This window comes from Neodiprion pinetum, chromosome 4 (genome assembly GCF_021155775.2).
Source record: "Neodiprion pinetum isolate iyNeoPine1 chromosome 4, iyNeoPine1.2, whole genome shotgun sequence".
In the NCBI taxonomy this organism is placed as follows: domain Eukaryota; kingdom Metazoa; phylum Arthropoda; class Insecta; order Hymenoptera; family Diprionidae; genus Neodiprion; species Neodiprion pinetum.
In genome coordinates, this window is record NC_060235.2 from 10,182,250 (window position 1) to 10,201,085 (window position 18,836).

Below are 18,836 nucleotides of genomic sequence, written 5' to 3' on the forward strand. Positions count from 1 at the left end.
TGTTTCCATCTGTTGCGACCATAGTTATATAAGAATAGACCGCGCCAGTCATGGGCGAGCATGTAGGCGGCTGCAATAGTCGCGTAGAAAGAGAGAACTGCAGGTTTCTCTTTTTACGCGATTATCGCATTTTTCGCTCACTCCCGCGGTCTATTCTTGTATGTCTATGATTGTGACTGAATGAGCTTGCTTTTTCGTCAGAGTGGTTCGGGTTGGAATTGGTACTACTTTTTTTTTTTTTTGGCCAATCACGAGGTCAATCATATCGGGAAAATTATAGCAACAATCGATATATACCGACTTCATGATACTCGTATATGTTGGTGTAGGGAGTGTGTTTTATTGGCAAAATAGACCGTTCCTAATTCGGTATTATTAATATTGGCAGATGACCTTCATTTATGACAGTGTTTCGTTACTTGAGAAGCGAGTGTAGAGTGTTGGAATGCTTCGTGCGTATCACTCGCCAAATCGCGTAAAAACCATTTTCGGTGTTACTGCTGGTTATTGGCGACAAACCCCTATTCCTGCGTTACTTTGTCAACCATAGTGAGTAATCAAAGAACAACAGCCCGTAACTATTGAATTCTATATTGACTGTTTAAATCGAGCAATCCTAATTTCAGGTGCGCAAAAATTGCTTGATATACGGTATAACATAGACGTGCATTGCGCATTTATTGGCGTGGGGTGAGCAGCTGGAAAAGAACTCCTGGAAATAAACGAGCTGTAGAGACTTAGAGACGGGCACAGAGACCTTCTGCCAGAGATTAAAAGTCGCAATAAAGAAGAATCCTTCAGCTTTGCAATTGGATAGTTTTCGTATGTAGATGATAATTCGAGTACTTACGTGTGTGAAAAGTCCGTGGGATAAAATATCTGGTATTATTACCTTGTATGAAAACAAAACAAAAAAAATTACGTTTTACAGCCGAAAGACTTGGGTATTAACTTGAAATTACACGAGGAGTATTGAATGCAAACTTGACTAGATTTTATCCCTCAACTTTGCTAATTTGAGTGAATGTTTGTCAAGTAATAGCTCCTCTACATCTACATATAACGTGTCTCCGCACGCGTGTCAATGTGTGTGCATAGTAACAACGCTAGGTTAGAATTAAGCTGGATCTGACGCGTTGTTTTCGAAAATTGGCCCGAGCGAAAAAACTATTATTTTGAAAATTGATTAGCGTTTAAGGGGATGTTAAGGTAAGAACAGTTACGAAATGATCAGCTTATTCGATGTCTTGTTGTGACTAGATTAATGAACGAAACAGAGTGAACCGACAGAAATATAAAAGTAGCGGATTTCCGCCTTAGAAAGCAAAAAAGTTTGTTAAATTATCTGAAAAGTTGACTTCTGTACGTCTGTTTTAGTAGACCTCTGCAGAAAAAGATTTGCAAAAGGGTGGCCACGTTTGTAGGCGAACGGAATGTCTCAGATACAAATATCGAGAATTTTTAGAATTGTCAATATATCCTCTGAACTCTCACAGGATCGATTTTTCATAAACTGAAATTTGGGTTAGGTGCGATTTTCTCGCGATACAAACGTTTCTGAAATTACCGAAAAACATGAAATCTAATAAAGAAAATCGCAATCGAGCCAAATTTAGTTTCTTCGAGCTTTCAATTCTGAACAGTGAACCCAAAATAAATTTCTAGAATCAAGGTCCGCCTCTAGGGATCCTACGTTTTCGGTTGAAGTTGATACCTGTACCGAATATCAATCGATGGCCGCTAAACAAGCAACACTTGTCTCCGATGCGACGCGACCTGACAAATATGGAAATTTGTACACATCTTCTATAATGATTATACACAGATATGATGCTCGTGTTTTCCTATTATCATGCTAGAGGTACAGTGTACGGTGCTGCTCCCTCCCTCCCTCCCTCCCTTCCTCCCTTATTTTTTCCAGATTGGGGCTCAAGCGATACGTTACGGAGGTGTCCCATTCTTCCGAACGGGGTGAATAATAGGATGAAAGAATAAATACTTCTCTCTCTTTTTCTCAAAAGGGAGGCCATTAGGGTGTCAAAAGGAAACAAAAAAAAATTTGTTTGAAATGGAATACCTCAGTCAAATATGAGATGTTAATATTGATATTTAGAGGTGCTTATTTTATTTTTTCCACTTTCCATTTGAATATCATGTAAAAAAAATCGGAAAATTTTTGATTTTTTTTTGTTTTTTACGTCGACGGCCTTGATTTGTAAACTATCTAAATACAGATTCTTATAGAAAATTTCACGCTCTATAGAATAGTACTGATAATGAGATGGAACTTTCTTAACTTTAACCGATTAAGAGATATTAGCTTATAAACATTGAGTCATCTCGAATAACATACTGCAATAAAATAAAAACTAGAGCCGATCTAGTATAACCATAATTATATTTCTAAATTCTACATTCTCAAATACCAAACTTCGCAGAAATAATCACGGCAGAAAATTTTTGTTGAGTTGAGTTGAGTTGTGTAATAATTGGGAAGCCTCAATATCAACCCTTACTGAAAAACCACTATCCCCCATAATCTACAAATACAAGAGAACTGGTAGAACGGCATGCTTTCCTCAAATTTCACGTGTGATTCCTGCTCGCCGATGTACTTATTCGAAAAATATTTACCAGCGTTAAAATTTTGATGCCGTACCCCGGCTTTCCAAAACCCACTCTCATCCCCTCGTAAACTGCGTCGGTAGGTAAGATGATTCACGGACTGGCCGATCCACGGATACCTACGTCTATGTAATTCTGCCTACGGGTGCATTTTTCTAATATATACCTGCTTGTACAAGTTGAGTGTGGAGGGATCTCTGCCAAGATAGAAATCGCCGTCCATAAGGTCAGTGATTCTCAACTTAAGCTTGAGGCGTCCAAATAAAACGCGCACTTCTCCGATCTCGCGAGAAGAGGAAAAAGGTTAATAACGTATGAGGGGGTTTACATTAATCGTACAAAATGAAGTTAAATTGAATAAATATGTAGCCAAGGCTTTATCATGCGGTGACAATGATAACAAAATGCAAATACGAGATATAGGCTATGATGCATCGGGCTCGCGCCCTCTTACGATGTTTCATATTTAAACAAATCCTCTGGTTGAAAACAAGAGAAATGTAGAACGGACGGATCTTATTACTATAACCGATCTTGTCTCATTAAACCTGTCAGCCTGACGTTTTTCTTCGAGAGATTGGAACACTGTCTGTGCTGCGGTATGAGAGTCGAATTATCGAACTTTATACAGGCGGTTCGAATATAAAGCAAGCCGGAAAAACATGCGGCTGATATTGTTTGCATTTCCAAACTTATCCAGTGTGAGAAAAGTAGCTGTTGCGTCGCCACGTTGCTGTCTGCTAGCAATTCGTTTACGTAATCACGAATAGTTGTGCCGATAAGCTCAAACCTGACATCATTGTAAAAGTTCAAAAAGTTTTCATGGCTATAAAATAACTGTTATCAATGACCTATGGTTGTTTACCGTCGTATCACTTCAACCCTTCCCACCTACCCCGAGACACATTGTAGAGTTACATTACTATGCAACAGAGCATTCAATAGTTGTACACTTACTGACCGAGTAATTTTTATATTGCACACATTTTTCGGCAATAAAATTCATAGCTGGGGAACTTATTTTGACTATAAAATTGTTAGAAGTAGTGGAGGGGGTGAAGTTCCTAACGTCAGTGGACTCGACACATTGATGGAACATTCTCCGTTTTTTAGATTTTTTCGGATTTTCAAATCGATTGTTCGAGGGATGGATTTTTTTTCAATAATTCATGTAAAATTAATAAGGTTGATCCAGCGTAACAGTTATTCCATAGAAAAAAATGTTGTTTTATAGTAAACTTTGTCATACAATAAATCTCATATTTCTACACTTATTGTAAAGACTGTTTTGACAAAAAAAAAAAAAAAAAACATTCGAATAAATATTTTTAATCCCATCATATGCCTTCAATATTATTCTTAATTTTATATTATTTACAGGAGTATGTAAAAAACGTGCAGAAAAGTTGGCATTGTGACCATCGGCTATTTATTTATTCATTCCTTTTACACCGACCGCAGTAGCGCAGCGTGCGAAACGACGGAACGGAAAGACCTGATTTCAAATCCCCAGCCTGTTGAGGAGGATCTGAGCAGCAAAACTGACTCTTCCTTCTAATTGTTTTTTATTATTCTTTTTAAAGAAACTCGAAAAAAATAAGCGGGGAACGCTGGCACACTCTGGCGCAAGGATTAAAAATTTTATTATCGAATACATGATTTTTTAGAATTATTTTAGATTTTTAAACAGGGTCGATTACGTGGTCGTTTTCAAAAACCGTAGCTAATTCCAATGGATTCGAAATATTTGAAAATAAAATTGGTGCTTCCGAGAGTGAAAGGAAATCTACCAAAATCTTGAGTCAAATCAGAAAGGTTAAAGGTCAGATTCAGGTCCAGTTGGCATGGAATGCTCCATGTACACTCAATTCACACAAATGCAGTTATTTAGCCAGTCAAATATAACGTTTGTAATACGAATTCACTTATTGTCCTGAGTTGACAAACCGAATGAAAAGTCACTATTGAATATTCTTCTGTTCAATCAACCGTATCGTTCCTTTTAACCAATCGCACACAATTTTGACATCACTGATTGAAATGACGCACTATTCGTGTTGATGGAACTAAATGCAGCCGCCGTATTACCATTTGTCAGTTAAGGTAATAAATATCGTAGTTGTTGATTACTTTGGTCACCAAAATTGTTCAGTCCAACCAAGGTAATTTGCAACATATTAATTTTGTGAATTATCAAATCTTTGGCACCACTAAATTTAACTTGAATAATTATATCTTGTTAATCTGATAAATCCTTTTTCTCGGTTGTAGGATCTGTTTTACAGCTTTTAATGTGTTACGTGGGCAAACTTACGCTGGAAAATATTTATTGTAAATATTTTCTTCAATTTTGCTGGGCAAACGCTATGAATTCTACAAATATCAACACCTATCATCTCGCGCAATTTAACTTTTTCCTATCATCGTGACACCTGCTTTAATTTATAACGTGAATTATTACGCACGGACAAAGTAGAAATTTGTAGAATACCTTTTAATAATTTTGTCTTGATTTTGACCGTTTGAAACTTTGACCCGCACCTGGGATAATGAATAGGGTATATCGTTATGTGATTATTGAAATAGGTGAAGGTAATATGAAATTTCTCTTGAAGTCAATTGCGAATGACGCTGCTTCACTCTTTAACTCAAAATTTCTCACCCATCATGCATTTTCTAGTCTAATTTTATAATATTTGTAAGTGCCACGTGTCTCAATGTACGATTTGTACACGAATGAAAACGAATGTAGTGGATTCACAAATATTTTTACTCTTGTTTTCAGATGTCTCAGTATTAGAGCAGGAGGAGTTGTTCCACAGAAAACTGCGACAATGCTGCGTCGCATTCGACTTTATGGATCCGGTGACAGATCTGAAAGGCAAAGAAATCAAACGTAATACCCTCAATGAATTGGTCGAATACATCACAGCGGGACGGGGTGTTCTCACAGAAAGCGTCTACCCTGAGATAATCAAAATGGTGAGAATTTCACTTGATGATGAAATATTTTCATACAAGCTTATTTTGACTCATATGAGAATTCGATTTATCCAGTTCATTACATCACTAGTAACGAAATACCAATATTTTGCCACATATATTTTGGTAAAATGTAAATCTAGAACGCAACCTTAGTTTTTGTATAATAATAATACCTGCATGGGAAGTTCGATTTCTCACGCTGTAGAGGGCGCGCGATGTCGCTGATTCCCTAACCGGTTGAAAGCCGTGCGGAAATATGCATTATCGCACGTTTATTATGCATATAACAGGAGTAACTAGCGCCATGGGACGTGATGAGAATCGAACTCTGCTGAGATGCTGGTTGGTCGACGGGATTCGGCATTACTTTCATTTAATTCGACTTCTCACACTAGTTGAAAAATATACTAATATCACATTTACAGTGTGAATATAAGATAGTTCAGTGCACCGTTTGTGATCAGATCTTGAAATATTGTCATTATTTGATCGTATCTAACCCATTTCTCCACCTCGCATATTGATAGAAACCTGGACTTCGTTTTCAAGTAGGTAAGGGTAGGTGCTCACTCGTGATTGTTGTCATAGAATAAAATGCCACCAGTGATTGCCTACTATCGACTATCACGCCACCGTAGTGAGCACAGCTTCATAGGTTTTTATAGAAAGGATAAGAAAAATTTTTTGTCACCGTGACAAAAGTCACCAATAAGCCCCTACACTAATCCTTTAACCTTGAAACAAACTATTATATCGTAAACACAGCCTAAGTTTCATTTGGGTGTTAACATATTCGCATTATACAATATTTTTAACACTCAGTAAAACTGTGTAAATTTAAAGATTGTAAGGGATTTTAGTGGATTTTTGAAATGTTTGTTGAAGTTTCGAATCATTTGCTCAAATATCCGAACACCAGTAAAAGACTAATCCTAGATCCATACAGATGTTATACAAATGCCGTATAATATATTCAAATTAAAGCCGTGCAAGACTGTAACTGAACACAAATGAATGATTCCCTAACGAAACAAATTTTCGACTTTCATGTGTCGTGTTGCAAAATTATATATTGTGTACCAAGGGCGGGAAGTGGGTTATTATTGCCCTCGTGTCAAATTTGCAGCGTGACTGGCAGGGTCGCAAGCACGAGCCTGAGACGAGTAATGCAAACGCACAAGGGCAAAAACGACCACTCGCTCTTGGCACACACTATATCTATTACAACACATGTATAGACTTTGCGTTTTTCTCTTGCCAAAAGTCTGGGACCAAAGCACAGTGATCAATAAATTAAAACATGTACGTTATCAGGAAGTTAATATAATATATATTTTTTTTTCTAACACCTTCGTGGGAAGTTAGTATTCACGTATCGATGAGTTTTAAATCAATAAATAATTTTGGAAAAACGTAATCGTGCATTTAGAAAAAGTAATGAAAAGGAAACAGTTTAGGTCTGTCGGTAAAACACTGAAAAAAAAAGAAATACTACATTTGAAACTCGCGAATACTTTGTAGTACTTTGTACTCTTCAAGTGATGAAAAATAAATTTAGTGATTGACGTCTGGATTAGTGTTTTCTTTTTTTTTTTCTTTCCAAGATAGCGAATGAATACGTCACTCTAGGTATAAAGAAACAAAAGAAACTACGATGGTTTCTCTGAAATGTCTACGTCAATGAAGAACTATAGACGTCATGAAACGCCTCTTTGTATGTCGATTTGCGACTCAATGTCAAAACCAAATGAATCATTGATTATAAAACCTTCAAATATAAAACATCAAAACTAAAATGTTTTATATAACTTTGTCAAATAAGTAGGATTGACTCTTTCAGTCACAGAAGTCACTACAGTGGCACCCTTTTCTTTCTTTTTTTATTTTTATGACGCCAAAGCTAGCAGCCAAACCTGGGAATGCATAGGCGTCGGTACTTACACAGATAATTAGATCTGACACGTAGAAGAGGAATTACCATGGAATAGATATGATCAAAAAAAGTTTGAGTGAAACGATGAACTTGGTAGAGCATGGATCACTGTCGATAAGCACATGGTTGTACAGTAGACGATTGTTTATAATTATGAACTTGTGAATTAATTCGGTTGCTAGGTGCAGTAACGTCCGAGGACTTCGGAACTTGGTAGAGTCGTCCTTCGATGATCGCTAAAAATGATGGTAAATGATTCGCGAGAATACTCCGTCGTTTACTCATGAATAACTTTTGTTACGTGCCCGATACTGTTGGTGGTATGTATCCTCGATTTAGCTCACGATTTCGATTAAATCGATTCTTTTTTTCCGATTAATCGAGTATAATCGATTGTTTTTCGAACGCGATTAATCGACCGACTAGATTATTTTTCCTCACAATCAGTTTTTGTAATTCACTCCCATGAACGACGCAATGCAATATCAATTCCTGTGATTAAAGTCTAAATTAACATCATTGTCTTACTCACTAAGTACCTATTTGATATAACAAGTGAAAGATAAATGAATATTTTCGCCTCAAATTGAAGAATATTTTGAATGACACTCTTAATTATCAAAAAAGAATTCGGTCATTGAGACTGCATACTGAAATTTACAAATATTTAGCCTCGTATGCACCGTTTCAAAAAAATGCGAAGTAATGGATTAATCGATTAATTCTTACCGATTAAGTTGAGTCGTGTTCGATTATTTTTTTGGACTGTATTAATCGATGGATCGATTATCTTTGGCTTAGTGGCGGGATTGTGGTTTCTTCTGTATTGTCATTTTTGATTCTTTTCCCAAAGTTTTATTTTGAAGTAATGTTTCACATTTATATTGCATATCCTATTAATTTATCCATTTATTGTTCTTTGTTATGTATGTTCTCATTTTTTTTTTTCATCATTTCCTGTTTTCTTAAGTAATGTATTATGTTCGTGGTAGTACGTTTTGTACATATATTAGACCTGTCCGTAAGGAGAGTGGAATAGAATTTAGATAGTGGGACTTCTCAAATTGTTTCGAATTGAAATCCTCAAATTGAAATAATTCAGAAATGATTTCGAATTTTTTTTTCCTCCATATTTTCCCACCCCGAGAAAGCCTTACTTTTTCACATAAGAAAAGCATTGATTTGTCGAGTTTTGGAATCAAAGCTGCGTACCGGATCAAAAAAAAAAAACCGTAAAAAATTTTCTCAGAAGCAAAATGAAGGTGAATTTGTCCCGTTTAAACAGCCACTTGGGAAATTTGGCTTGGGAAAATAGAGATAATTTTGACACCGCTATCAAACTATTAGCGCGGCAAGAAATTTCGACTAGTGAATCCAAACTTTTTAGCGGTCAAGGAACTTGATGGATTGGTCTTACAGAAAAAGGAAATTCTTCAGTGAAAATAATGAGTAGAGAATCAAAAATTTCGATCATCTCATCTTCCTTCTTATCTTATCTTATATTTTATAATACTATTACGAAACTAAAATATCGTAAATTTCAGCATGCAGTCTTAATAGCCGAAAAGTTTTTTGATAATTTAGGGTTTTCTTCAAAATATTCTTGAATTTTAGGCAAAGATATTCCTTTATCTTTTACTTGTTATATTAAATAGGTACTTAGTGAGTAATACAATGATGCTAATTTAGACTTTAATCACATAAATTGATATTGTATTGCATCGTTCATGGGACTAAAACTTGAAAACCGATTGCGAGGAAAAATAATCAATTACTCGATTAATCGGGAAAAAATTATCAATTTCATCGAAATCGTGAGCTGAATCGAGGAAACATACCACCAACAGTATCGGGCACGTAACAAAAGTTATTCATGAGTAAACGACGGGATACTCTCGCGTATAATTTTTCAACACTTTTAGCGATCATTAAAGGACGACTCTACCAAGTATCAAAGTCCTCGGAAGTTTCCACACTCGGTAGGCAAAATTGTTCATCAGTAGATTATTAATAAAAAATGGTTAACGATCGCGTACCCTCGCGAATGAAATTCGATCAAGTTTCGGTTTCGATCTAGAATATTTTCCCAAAGTTTAAAAGTCCTCGAACGTTTCGGCACTCAGCAGCCAAAATTCTTTGGCGGGGGAAACACATAGCTCATACAAGCTTACCTCCCCTCTTGTCTTATTGCTTTCCCCGCCTGGTGGCTGCTCCCCACTTTTTCGATCGTGCAACAGAGAGGGTCGTCTCCAGCTGTAGCTCTCTCTTTCTAATTACGGCTTCAGCTCGGTGCACAGACTGCGCAATCTGTCTTTACAAGGCTGCGCCGGGTGACTGCGCGTGAGCGTCGGTGGTTCCTAATCCTAGGCCGCACTCGGCCGTTAGGTCCAACAGCCAGTTTCTGCGACGTTCGCAAAAAATTAGATCATTTGTAATATTACTGCTAGCCCAAACTGATTTTGAATAAATTTGCGCACTGAATATTTTGTCAAAAAACAAAAAATTTTGATTCTAAAACGAATATCGGGGTGGATCAAGTTCAAAAAATGCGAGACAATGAAATGGAAAACAAATGAAAAATTCAATTGAAAGAGAAAAAGGGTCAAAACTAATTAGCAGCAGGAAACAAAATTTCTGGTGTGGAGATTCTGGCCGGTATTCGAATCCTTATGTAAAATTTTTTCCTGCTCATCTTTGTACCCGTGTTCTATTTCATTATAGTTGAAGTTCTTATTCACTTCTTGCAATTTATTGCCCTTGTCTTCTGAAAGAAAAGTCTGCGCTGAAAATGTATCTTGCAAATCTTATCGAAATCTATTAAAACTGACAGTGAATAGTGATTACGTTAAACGTCCACGATTACTAAAACGCTTGTTTTAAAAAATATAATATTTCGCCAATCACATTCTTTTATGGCCTCGTACAATGCAGCAATACGGCAATGGAATGGAATATGGTTAGGATCATTCATAATCCTTGATACAAAATGTTTTTGCGACATGACTGTTTATATACCATAAGCATATATATCAAGTTGAGCATAAAAACCTACCGTTCCATAGTTTTGTACTATAACCAATTGATCTTTAATGACCCTGTCAATGATTTATTTGATTGATTACTGCCAATTGTTGATTATTGAGTACGTCGTACATTTACTTGTTCCAAAAATACTTGCTGAGTTCTGAACAGCCCCCTGACACACGCTGCTAGAAGTGGTTCGCAAAATGTCCCTCGATTCTGCCGCCAATCTCCACCACCAGCGGCGCTAGTAGTTGTCTGACAAGCATGCGCGCGGTCAGCGAGGGCAGCGAGCGTGTCAAAAGTCTACTAGCGCCACGTAGAGGAATTAAAAAACGGGGACAAAACGCGTACAATTTTTTAGTACACGAGCAGTGGTGAGTGTCAGGGGGCTGGTTCTGAAGTGTCTCATGATAATAAAATAGCGCTGCAACTATCGGCACAAAGCATAATTAAATATTAAATACTACTTACCTCGCTTCGATAAATACTACAAAAAATTTTTTTTTAAATTTATAACTTTGAAGTGTGATGTCACACTTGGGGAAACCCCTAGGCCCCCCATGTCACAGTTAGTAACGTTTTGTCCAGACCCCCCCCCCCCCCCCCCAGTGGGTGACGTAATATGTGGACAACCGCCACGTCGACCGCAAGTGTTACACTATTATTTGTTTTGAACCTTGTAACCTTGTATATTTCACATGCCAAACACATCTACGCAAACCAATTAATCAGCTTTCTGCACAACTTCATTGTACGAAGCTGAAGCTAGCATCCAGAGCTAACAGCCGCGCGCCGCGATGCATGGCCGCGGCGACGACTGGTGCCCGGATAGGGGGCTTCACAATTCACTCGACAGCCCGAGGTTTCGCGCGTGCCTGAGGGAGTAGTATATATATTTCAGGATAAATTCTAGGTCAGACTTCAAGAAAGTCAAGATCGTTGAGGAAAGCAAACATATTTCACTTTTTGTTTAATTCTATGATATAACAAAATAGAGGATCTAATGAAATCGAAGCAACCGATCGGTCGGCATAAGTTGGAAGGGGCAAATATTTACACGGAAATAGATCGTAACTGAAATTTTTAGAATTTTGCCACTTTTCGACGAACAAAAAGAACTTTAATAAGAAAGAACCCCCGTGTAAATATTCACCCCTTTCCAACTATGCTGACTGATCTGCTGCTTCGATATCTATCACATTCTATATATTCTTCTATATCGAATAGTGAAAAAGAAAATGGATAAAAAAAAATTTTCTCCTTCAAAACTTGGCAAATTTCGAAAAGTTTCAGTTACGAACTACTTTCCTGTAAGTATTTGTCCCTTCCAACCTATGACGAACGATCGGCTGCTTCGATTTTATTAGATCCTCTATTTTGTTATATCAAAGAATTGAACAAAAAGCGAAATATGTTTGCTTTCCTCAACGAACGTGATTTGCTTGAAGTCTGACCTACAATGTATCTTGAAATAAATATACTACTTCCTCCGATCCGAGCGAAAACTTGTGAAACCCCCTATTCGGGCACCAGGCGTCGCTGCGGCCCTGCATCATGGCGCGCGGCTGCTAGCTCTTGCTGCTAGCTTCAGCCTCGTCTATATTGTCAAGTATCAGCACTACGGGTGTAGCAATAAGGTAATCATCTTCATTGGCAACATATCAGTTGTTTCGGGATATATAATATTTTCTTTTGAGACTATTTCTTGACATATGCGTATGGCTACGTTTATTATCACTTTGCAATAATCTTGTATTATCATCGGAGATCAGCCAGTATAGTAAATTTTAGGTTAAGTTAGGGAATTGCGGTTAGTTTTAGTCATAAGTGTTCTCTCACTAATAAGTATTTGATACGAACAGTAAGTCAACCCATCAGTTTTATTTAATCACATTCTTAGAAACAGACAAACCTGTGCTCGTAATGCGCGTACTTCATCTCTGTCGCACTTTTGAGACAAATTTTATTTGATGGAGAGTATGGGATACGCAGTGAGTGCAGTGCACATGCTCTATGTGTGACTATCGTTGCGCTCGACCAGAAACATTATTAGAGCCGAAACACATGCAAAACCATGTTCCGTTTGCTGAAAAACAGACCGTAAATTGGTATAAAATTATACCTTAAAAAAACTAAAAAAGAAATCGTGTTGTTTGTGTCGAGTAAGTTTGTATATTAAAAAAAAAATTATGCTGGGTTGTGCTAAACTTGTGCCGCTTTGTACCGTATTCTTTCTCGTGGGAAAACCGAAAAATCTTGAAAAATCTCGCAAAATCTCGCAAAACGAACGAAAAACTCGAAAAATACAACACCCACCTTGTCACTTTCGTGATATCGCGATTGTTCTTTTCAGGTATGCTGGGCTGAATCTTTTTTTACGTGTAAATATTTTAACCTCTCTTCTCGCTCGAGGCTGAAACTGGTAGCTAGAATTAGCAGCCAAACGTTCTAACGCTCATTCGAATAAGGTAGTGAAGTTCATCAAAATTTTGTTAAGCACCTTAAACCCCCAATACTTTTATAGTATTATGAGAATAAAATTCAACTGCATTTTTCTATTTCCAAAAAGTTTAACACGTTTGGTAGCTAACAAAATCTCGAAGTTTCAGTTGTGTTAGACTTCTTCTGACTTCTGCAATACTCAGTTTCAGGAAAAACACGATACTGCTTCAGGAAAAAATTAATTATTGATCAGTTTTCTTGAAAAAATTCGAAATGGGAAAAATGTACAACTTGTGCCGAGTGTTGGTAGTTAATTTGCCCGGATTATCCTGAACTTCAAATATTGATTAAGCAGACCTTCGACCTTGTGACAGCAAAAAAATGATGCTATAAAAATTGGAATTTTCGAAACATAGAGATAAAATATAAAATTCACCAATTATGCTAAGTTGTACTGGCCATACCGATCAACTTTTACAAACACCAAATGTTGATCACATAGGCCTTTGACCTGTGCACTGTTATATTTTTACTAATACTTTTCGCGTACAAGTAAAACAGGATTTTCTTGATACAATATTCTATCTATCAAAAAATAAGAAAGTCACAAATCAGGAGGCGTAATATTTTTCACATTTTCTACCACAAATCTAGAATTCGAGACGAAAAGAAGCATGTATAATGGAGATTTGAGTAAAACGAGTATGTGCCATTTTTATTAATAAGCTAGTGCTATCTGTCATATGGCTCTACAAGCATGTTCTAGAAGTCCGAATGGTTCGTTTGCAACTTATCACCGATAAAAAAAAATGCCGGACACGTACGTGGAAAGCCGTTATCGATATTGTTTAGCTCTCAAGGATTCAGTAAGTGTAAGGATTCAGGCTAGTCTGAGTGCCTGAATTATGATGAAGAGGCAATTTACATTTGGGGACAAATAATCTGACACGGCTAATTTTTTACACTAGACAGCACCATAGTCGGCCGAGCGATAAACAAACTCAATCTCAGTAAACATAACATAACCCATGACCATCGAATCTAACCTTATAGTCCAGGAGAATAAAATTAAGTTCTATTCTGGAATAACGTAGGTTAGCCGATTTTTTTATAGCTTCATTAGAGACGGATGAACATATTTTCACCTATGTCCCAAACAGTTAGGTCCGGGTTTGTCCGTAACGATTGTTTAAACTTTTGAGACCCCACATTTTGTTAAATAACGTCTTTGTTATGGGTCATACACGAAAACTGTTCAAACAAAAGTTGTTCGTCTCATCATTGTCGATAAAACAAGCTGTCGTGAGATCAATTTCCTCTATTTGTTTAGTTGCCATTTGCAAAATGCCGTGGAAAAAAAAATTCACATTTCTTGCTATAAATTGATGAATAAACAACGCGTGGCTTTGAAACTCATGGTACAGGTAATATGAAATGTCTTCAAAATTATCGTGCAAGGCTTTTTTGGCTGTGTTATATAGTTGAGCAACAATCCGCGACAAGCCAAAATCCGTATATGGTCTGCCCTTTCTTATGTGATTGGCCCACGGGTTGCCAAAAGATCGTGGAGTCAGTTCGTTGCTAGTACTTTCCATAAATGAAAAAAAAAAATTTTCATACTCGAAAATCACAATTTTTGGGTACTTGAAATTTTTTGCTTTTAAACAAATAGAGATATCTCCGAGAATATTCATATTATTGTAAATATTATGATGGATTGTACTTGCCCTTCATTTTACGAGTAATTAAAAAAAAAAAAAATGAATATCTTGATTAGAACCGGAGATAACGGTGTTGCATGCATTTTAGTTTTATCCTCTTATTTCTTTAAAAGTATCGGGAGTTTAAGGTTTTTCACAAAATTTTGATCTTGTGACTTCACTACTTTATTTAGATGAGCATTAGAACACTTTGCTGCTAATTCTGGCTGCCAGTTTCAGCCTCGTGTAACTTTTGTTTGTGCAATAAATAATTTCATTCTAACGTGAAAAAAAGCCGTTTTGGTCATATCTCCTATGGTCCCGATCTTACCGGCACGTTCGGGTAAAATAGGGTTTTCTGTACTCAACGGTAAAATAATTTTTTTTGCCGTGATGATAAAAGATTCAAAATGGCGCAGTAATAGTAGCCAAATAAAGGTCCACAGATATTAGATCCGAGTAGATGATGTCCCATTCATCGAAATCACCAAATTATATCAATTTTCCCAAACACCCCATTTTACCCGACTCTCCTACGTCTGTTAATATTTCAATTTGTATGGAAGTTGAATCCACTTGAAGAGCTTAGAGTTAAAATTCTCTGAAAATTCGCAATTTGAGATAGAACCGAGGTTGAATTCTAATCTTGAACAATTTCAGATTTATCTGGAACAATTTTGGAAAAAATCTTGAAGGCACCTTTCGACAAAAAAAATGGAAATTCGAAAAAATTAGGCAAGTAAAAATGTTGACTTTGTGAAGTTATTCAGTTTCAATAATAATGCCCCGTATACACTAGCATAGTGCGAAAAAATTAATTTCGAGATTTTATGAAAATTAATATACACACCGCACAAGTTGGCTCAATATCAACAAAACGTAGCGCAACCTAGCACATCTCACAAAATCGTGATATCTGAGGTATGCCAAAGTGGGTGCTGCTTTTTTTTCTTTATTATTTTTTTTATTGATTTTTTAAGATATGCCAAGATTTTTCAGTTTTTTCATGAGAAAGAGTATGGTATAAGGTAACACAAGTTTAGTACAACTTGGCCTAATTTGTTTTTCTCAATAACAGATATGCAGGTTTTTTTTGACGTATAGTTTTTTTTCGGCAAAACAGTATACCTATGGCACAAAGTAGCACAAGTTCAGCACAACCTGACGCCATTTTTTCCCCTATTATCTTGAAAGTGCTTGTCAAAGTTTGATTTTTCTGAATATTTTGAATAACCGTTGAAGTTGTGAAAGTCGGGTTGACGACATACGTTAGCATATATCCAGCCCAACTGAGAATTCTTAGAAATATTACTTTCATAAAGTATTGGGCTAATTTCACATACACAAAGTTAGGTGTCCAAAATGGTGGCCCAGAAAAGCAGGGTTCGTACGCACAGGGAAAACCTGGAAAACCGGGAAAACTCAGGGAATTTCGAAAATAAGACTGGAATTTTAAGTTTCTTGAAGAAATAAACTCGTTCTTACACGTACATTACTTGATATCAAACCTCATTTCGTTTTTTTCTTACTGAAAATGGCTGGCTGTTATTTGTAAGTTAGTAGTCGGACAGTGAATTAATTACTAGGTAATATTGAAGGTATAAGTATTAATAAGCAAAGAAATTATCATTAATCAGCGGCATATTTCTTGAAAGGTTACTGAAAAAATCCTATTTTCAGGCTGGAACACCTGGAAAAGTCAGGGAATTTCGGGTTCCAAAAATCGTACGAACCCTGAAAAGTTACGGAAAACTTCTTTCGCAGCAAAAAAAGAAGAAAAAAAAAATACCAGCGTATTGTATATCAAAAAGTATAAGTAATGTGCCCCTGACTCAACGACTTTTTTCGTTAAAAAAGTTGTCATTTAGTACGACTTTAAGCAACTTTAAAAATATGCCGTTAAAATGACAATGCCACGTCAGCAAAATGACAGCTAAATGACATTTGTAAGATTGCAGACAGAATGGCGCCACATTCAGGTTATCAAAAATACAATTGCTCTTGGTAATACAATCGTATAAGGATGCCTTAAGAAGGTGCTAAAACGAATAAAATTACATCATCTAAATGCAACCGAAGTAATGGTTGTTTAAGTGAGGTCTTACAATTAGCTAGGCACACGTATAGTGACCGAGCGCGAGTATGAATGGCGCCACGAATGCCCAAATTTGTCCCTATCGACAGGACTTGCACTAACGTTGACGGGTGGTCTGGTAGTCATTTCTCATAATTTTTCCGAACAAAAAAAGAAATATTCGTACCCAGAAAATGCCTCTTTTCGGTGTAAGAAAAGGAAAGGTTAGTTTTTGCGCTATCAGTTATCATAACAGTTTGAGAAATACCGAGTAAACCGTTATTTACTGTCCCTAGCCACAGGGTGATTCAAAGCGATAGGTTCATTTCGTGCTATGGCGTATCCACGGAAGCTGATCATTGGCAGCGTCATTGGCGTCGAAAGGGAAAAATACCCGTCGGTTGGGACAAAAAAAGCTTATTCGGCGCTGTCGTCAATTTCCCGCACGGTCTCTATAACTCTTGAAGTAAGCACATGAATATACAAAGTGTTCTAAAAATACAGAAAACTTTGAATAACTTCGAAGGATTAGGTTCTGACGGAAAATGTTGAATACAATACTTATCAGACTTGAGGAGGGGCAGACTTGACCATGGTTCAATCAAAATGTCTCTAATGGTGATATGACCACTTGAGAACAGTCGATTGAAATTTACGAGAATATGTGTACTAGGGTGCTTCGTTTGAGACGACTATTTTTTTTTTTCACTTCATAGACGAAATATCATTCTGAACATATAAAAAAAAATTCCCACCAAAGCCTAGCTCTTAATTTTAATTTTAAGTACTCGCTAAATGAATTTGAAATTTTCCCATTTAATTAACACGTAAAAATAATTTTTTTTTTTGTCAATTATCTATAGCATCGCGAATTTTCATACTATTTAATTGACCATGGCCGGAAGTTTCAGAGGGATCCTTCCTCTTTAAAAGTTCCTACAGCTAATTTAGAATGTATGAAGTATCTCGCCAGTACAAAATTGTTAAGTTGATTTTTGCTAAAAATTTATGGTTTTTTCATTTTTCTCCTAAACTACTAACTTTACAGCAAAATTGTAAAGGACCTTTTTTGTAGAGAATTTAATTTCCTACAAAAAAGTTCCATCAGCCGAAACTGTATAACTGATAGTTCCAAATATAAAATTAATTAATCATAAGAAAAACTATAAATATCACTGTTTCATCGAGATTTTGGTATTTTTTTTTTAAAGTATGGCTGAAAAAAGTACTATTGTGGTACCGATGTGAAATTAATTTTAATAATAGAAATAATAATGACATTAATATTTCTATGTTTGTGCAGCACGCAGCTTATTAAAAAATTTGAATCAAATTTTTTTTTATTTTCGTTTCGAAATAAACTAATTTATTTAACAATAAATCACATTTTATGTTTCACGTACTTAAATAACGAATTCAGTGACAGTTATAATAACTTATAATTAGAATTTGCACATGTCGGATAATTTTTACGGTTATTTTGAACAACCTGCAATAAATATTGTCAATAACGATTAATAAGCGAATAAATCTCGCCACAGAGATTTTCGAATTCAGCTTCATTTGCACTATTTTTAGTATATGGCGATGTTATCATTATTGCAAACTGGGTCTACCGCGTGTTTTTCAAAACAGCTGAAGTAAAATTTTTCTTTCCCCGCGATAGAGAAGCGTTTAATTTAGGACTAATTCTCCAATTATTACTTACTTATTACGCAGCATTGGCATAACCAGTTTAACGGAGGTAAACAATATAGATTTTAATTACGTCCGCAAAGCTAGCCCGCTAACTTGCTCGAAAAAATTTGAATAAATTAGGCATTGAAAATCTACTTATGAGCTCTGCAGCATCGCAGACCACAATTTTTGAGAGGTTGCCTTCGTTGGAAATAATCAAATTCGAAAAGTGACGGGAACAGAAGAAGGGCGGGAAGGGGGGGAGCAGCTTACCGGAAAGCTATCCCTTTCATAGCGATAAGAATTAAAAAAATTATTTTTGATGGCATGGAAATTAAGAGCTACTCAGAAGTTCCCAATATACATTAAGATCAAT

The 18,836-nt window shown here is 36.2% G+C and overlaps 1 protein-coding gene across 3 annotated transcripts in view; it reads left to right on the top strand.

The window, feature by feature from the left end:
• wdb (serine/threonine-protein phosphatase regulatory subunit widerborst) overlaps nt 1-18,836 on the top strand; it is a 99,960-nt gene that overhangs the window by 48,803 nt on the left and 32,321 nt on the right. For all 3 annotated transcript variants that reach the window (XR_011176853.1, XM_046620305.2, XM_046620304.2), the window contains one exon: nt 5,411-5,607. Coding sequence is in view for 2 of the 3 variants with exons in the window: in XM_046620305.2 (XP_046476261.1) it covers nt 5,411-5,607 (197 nt within the window). In the remaining variant the exon portion in view is untranslated. The remainder of the gene's footprint in view (nt 1-5,410; nt 5,608-18,836) is intronic.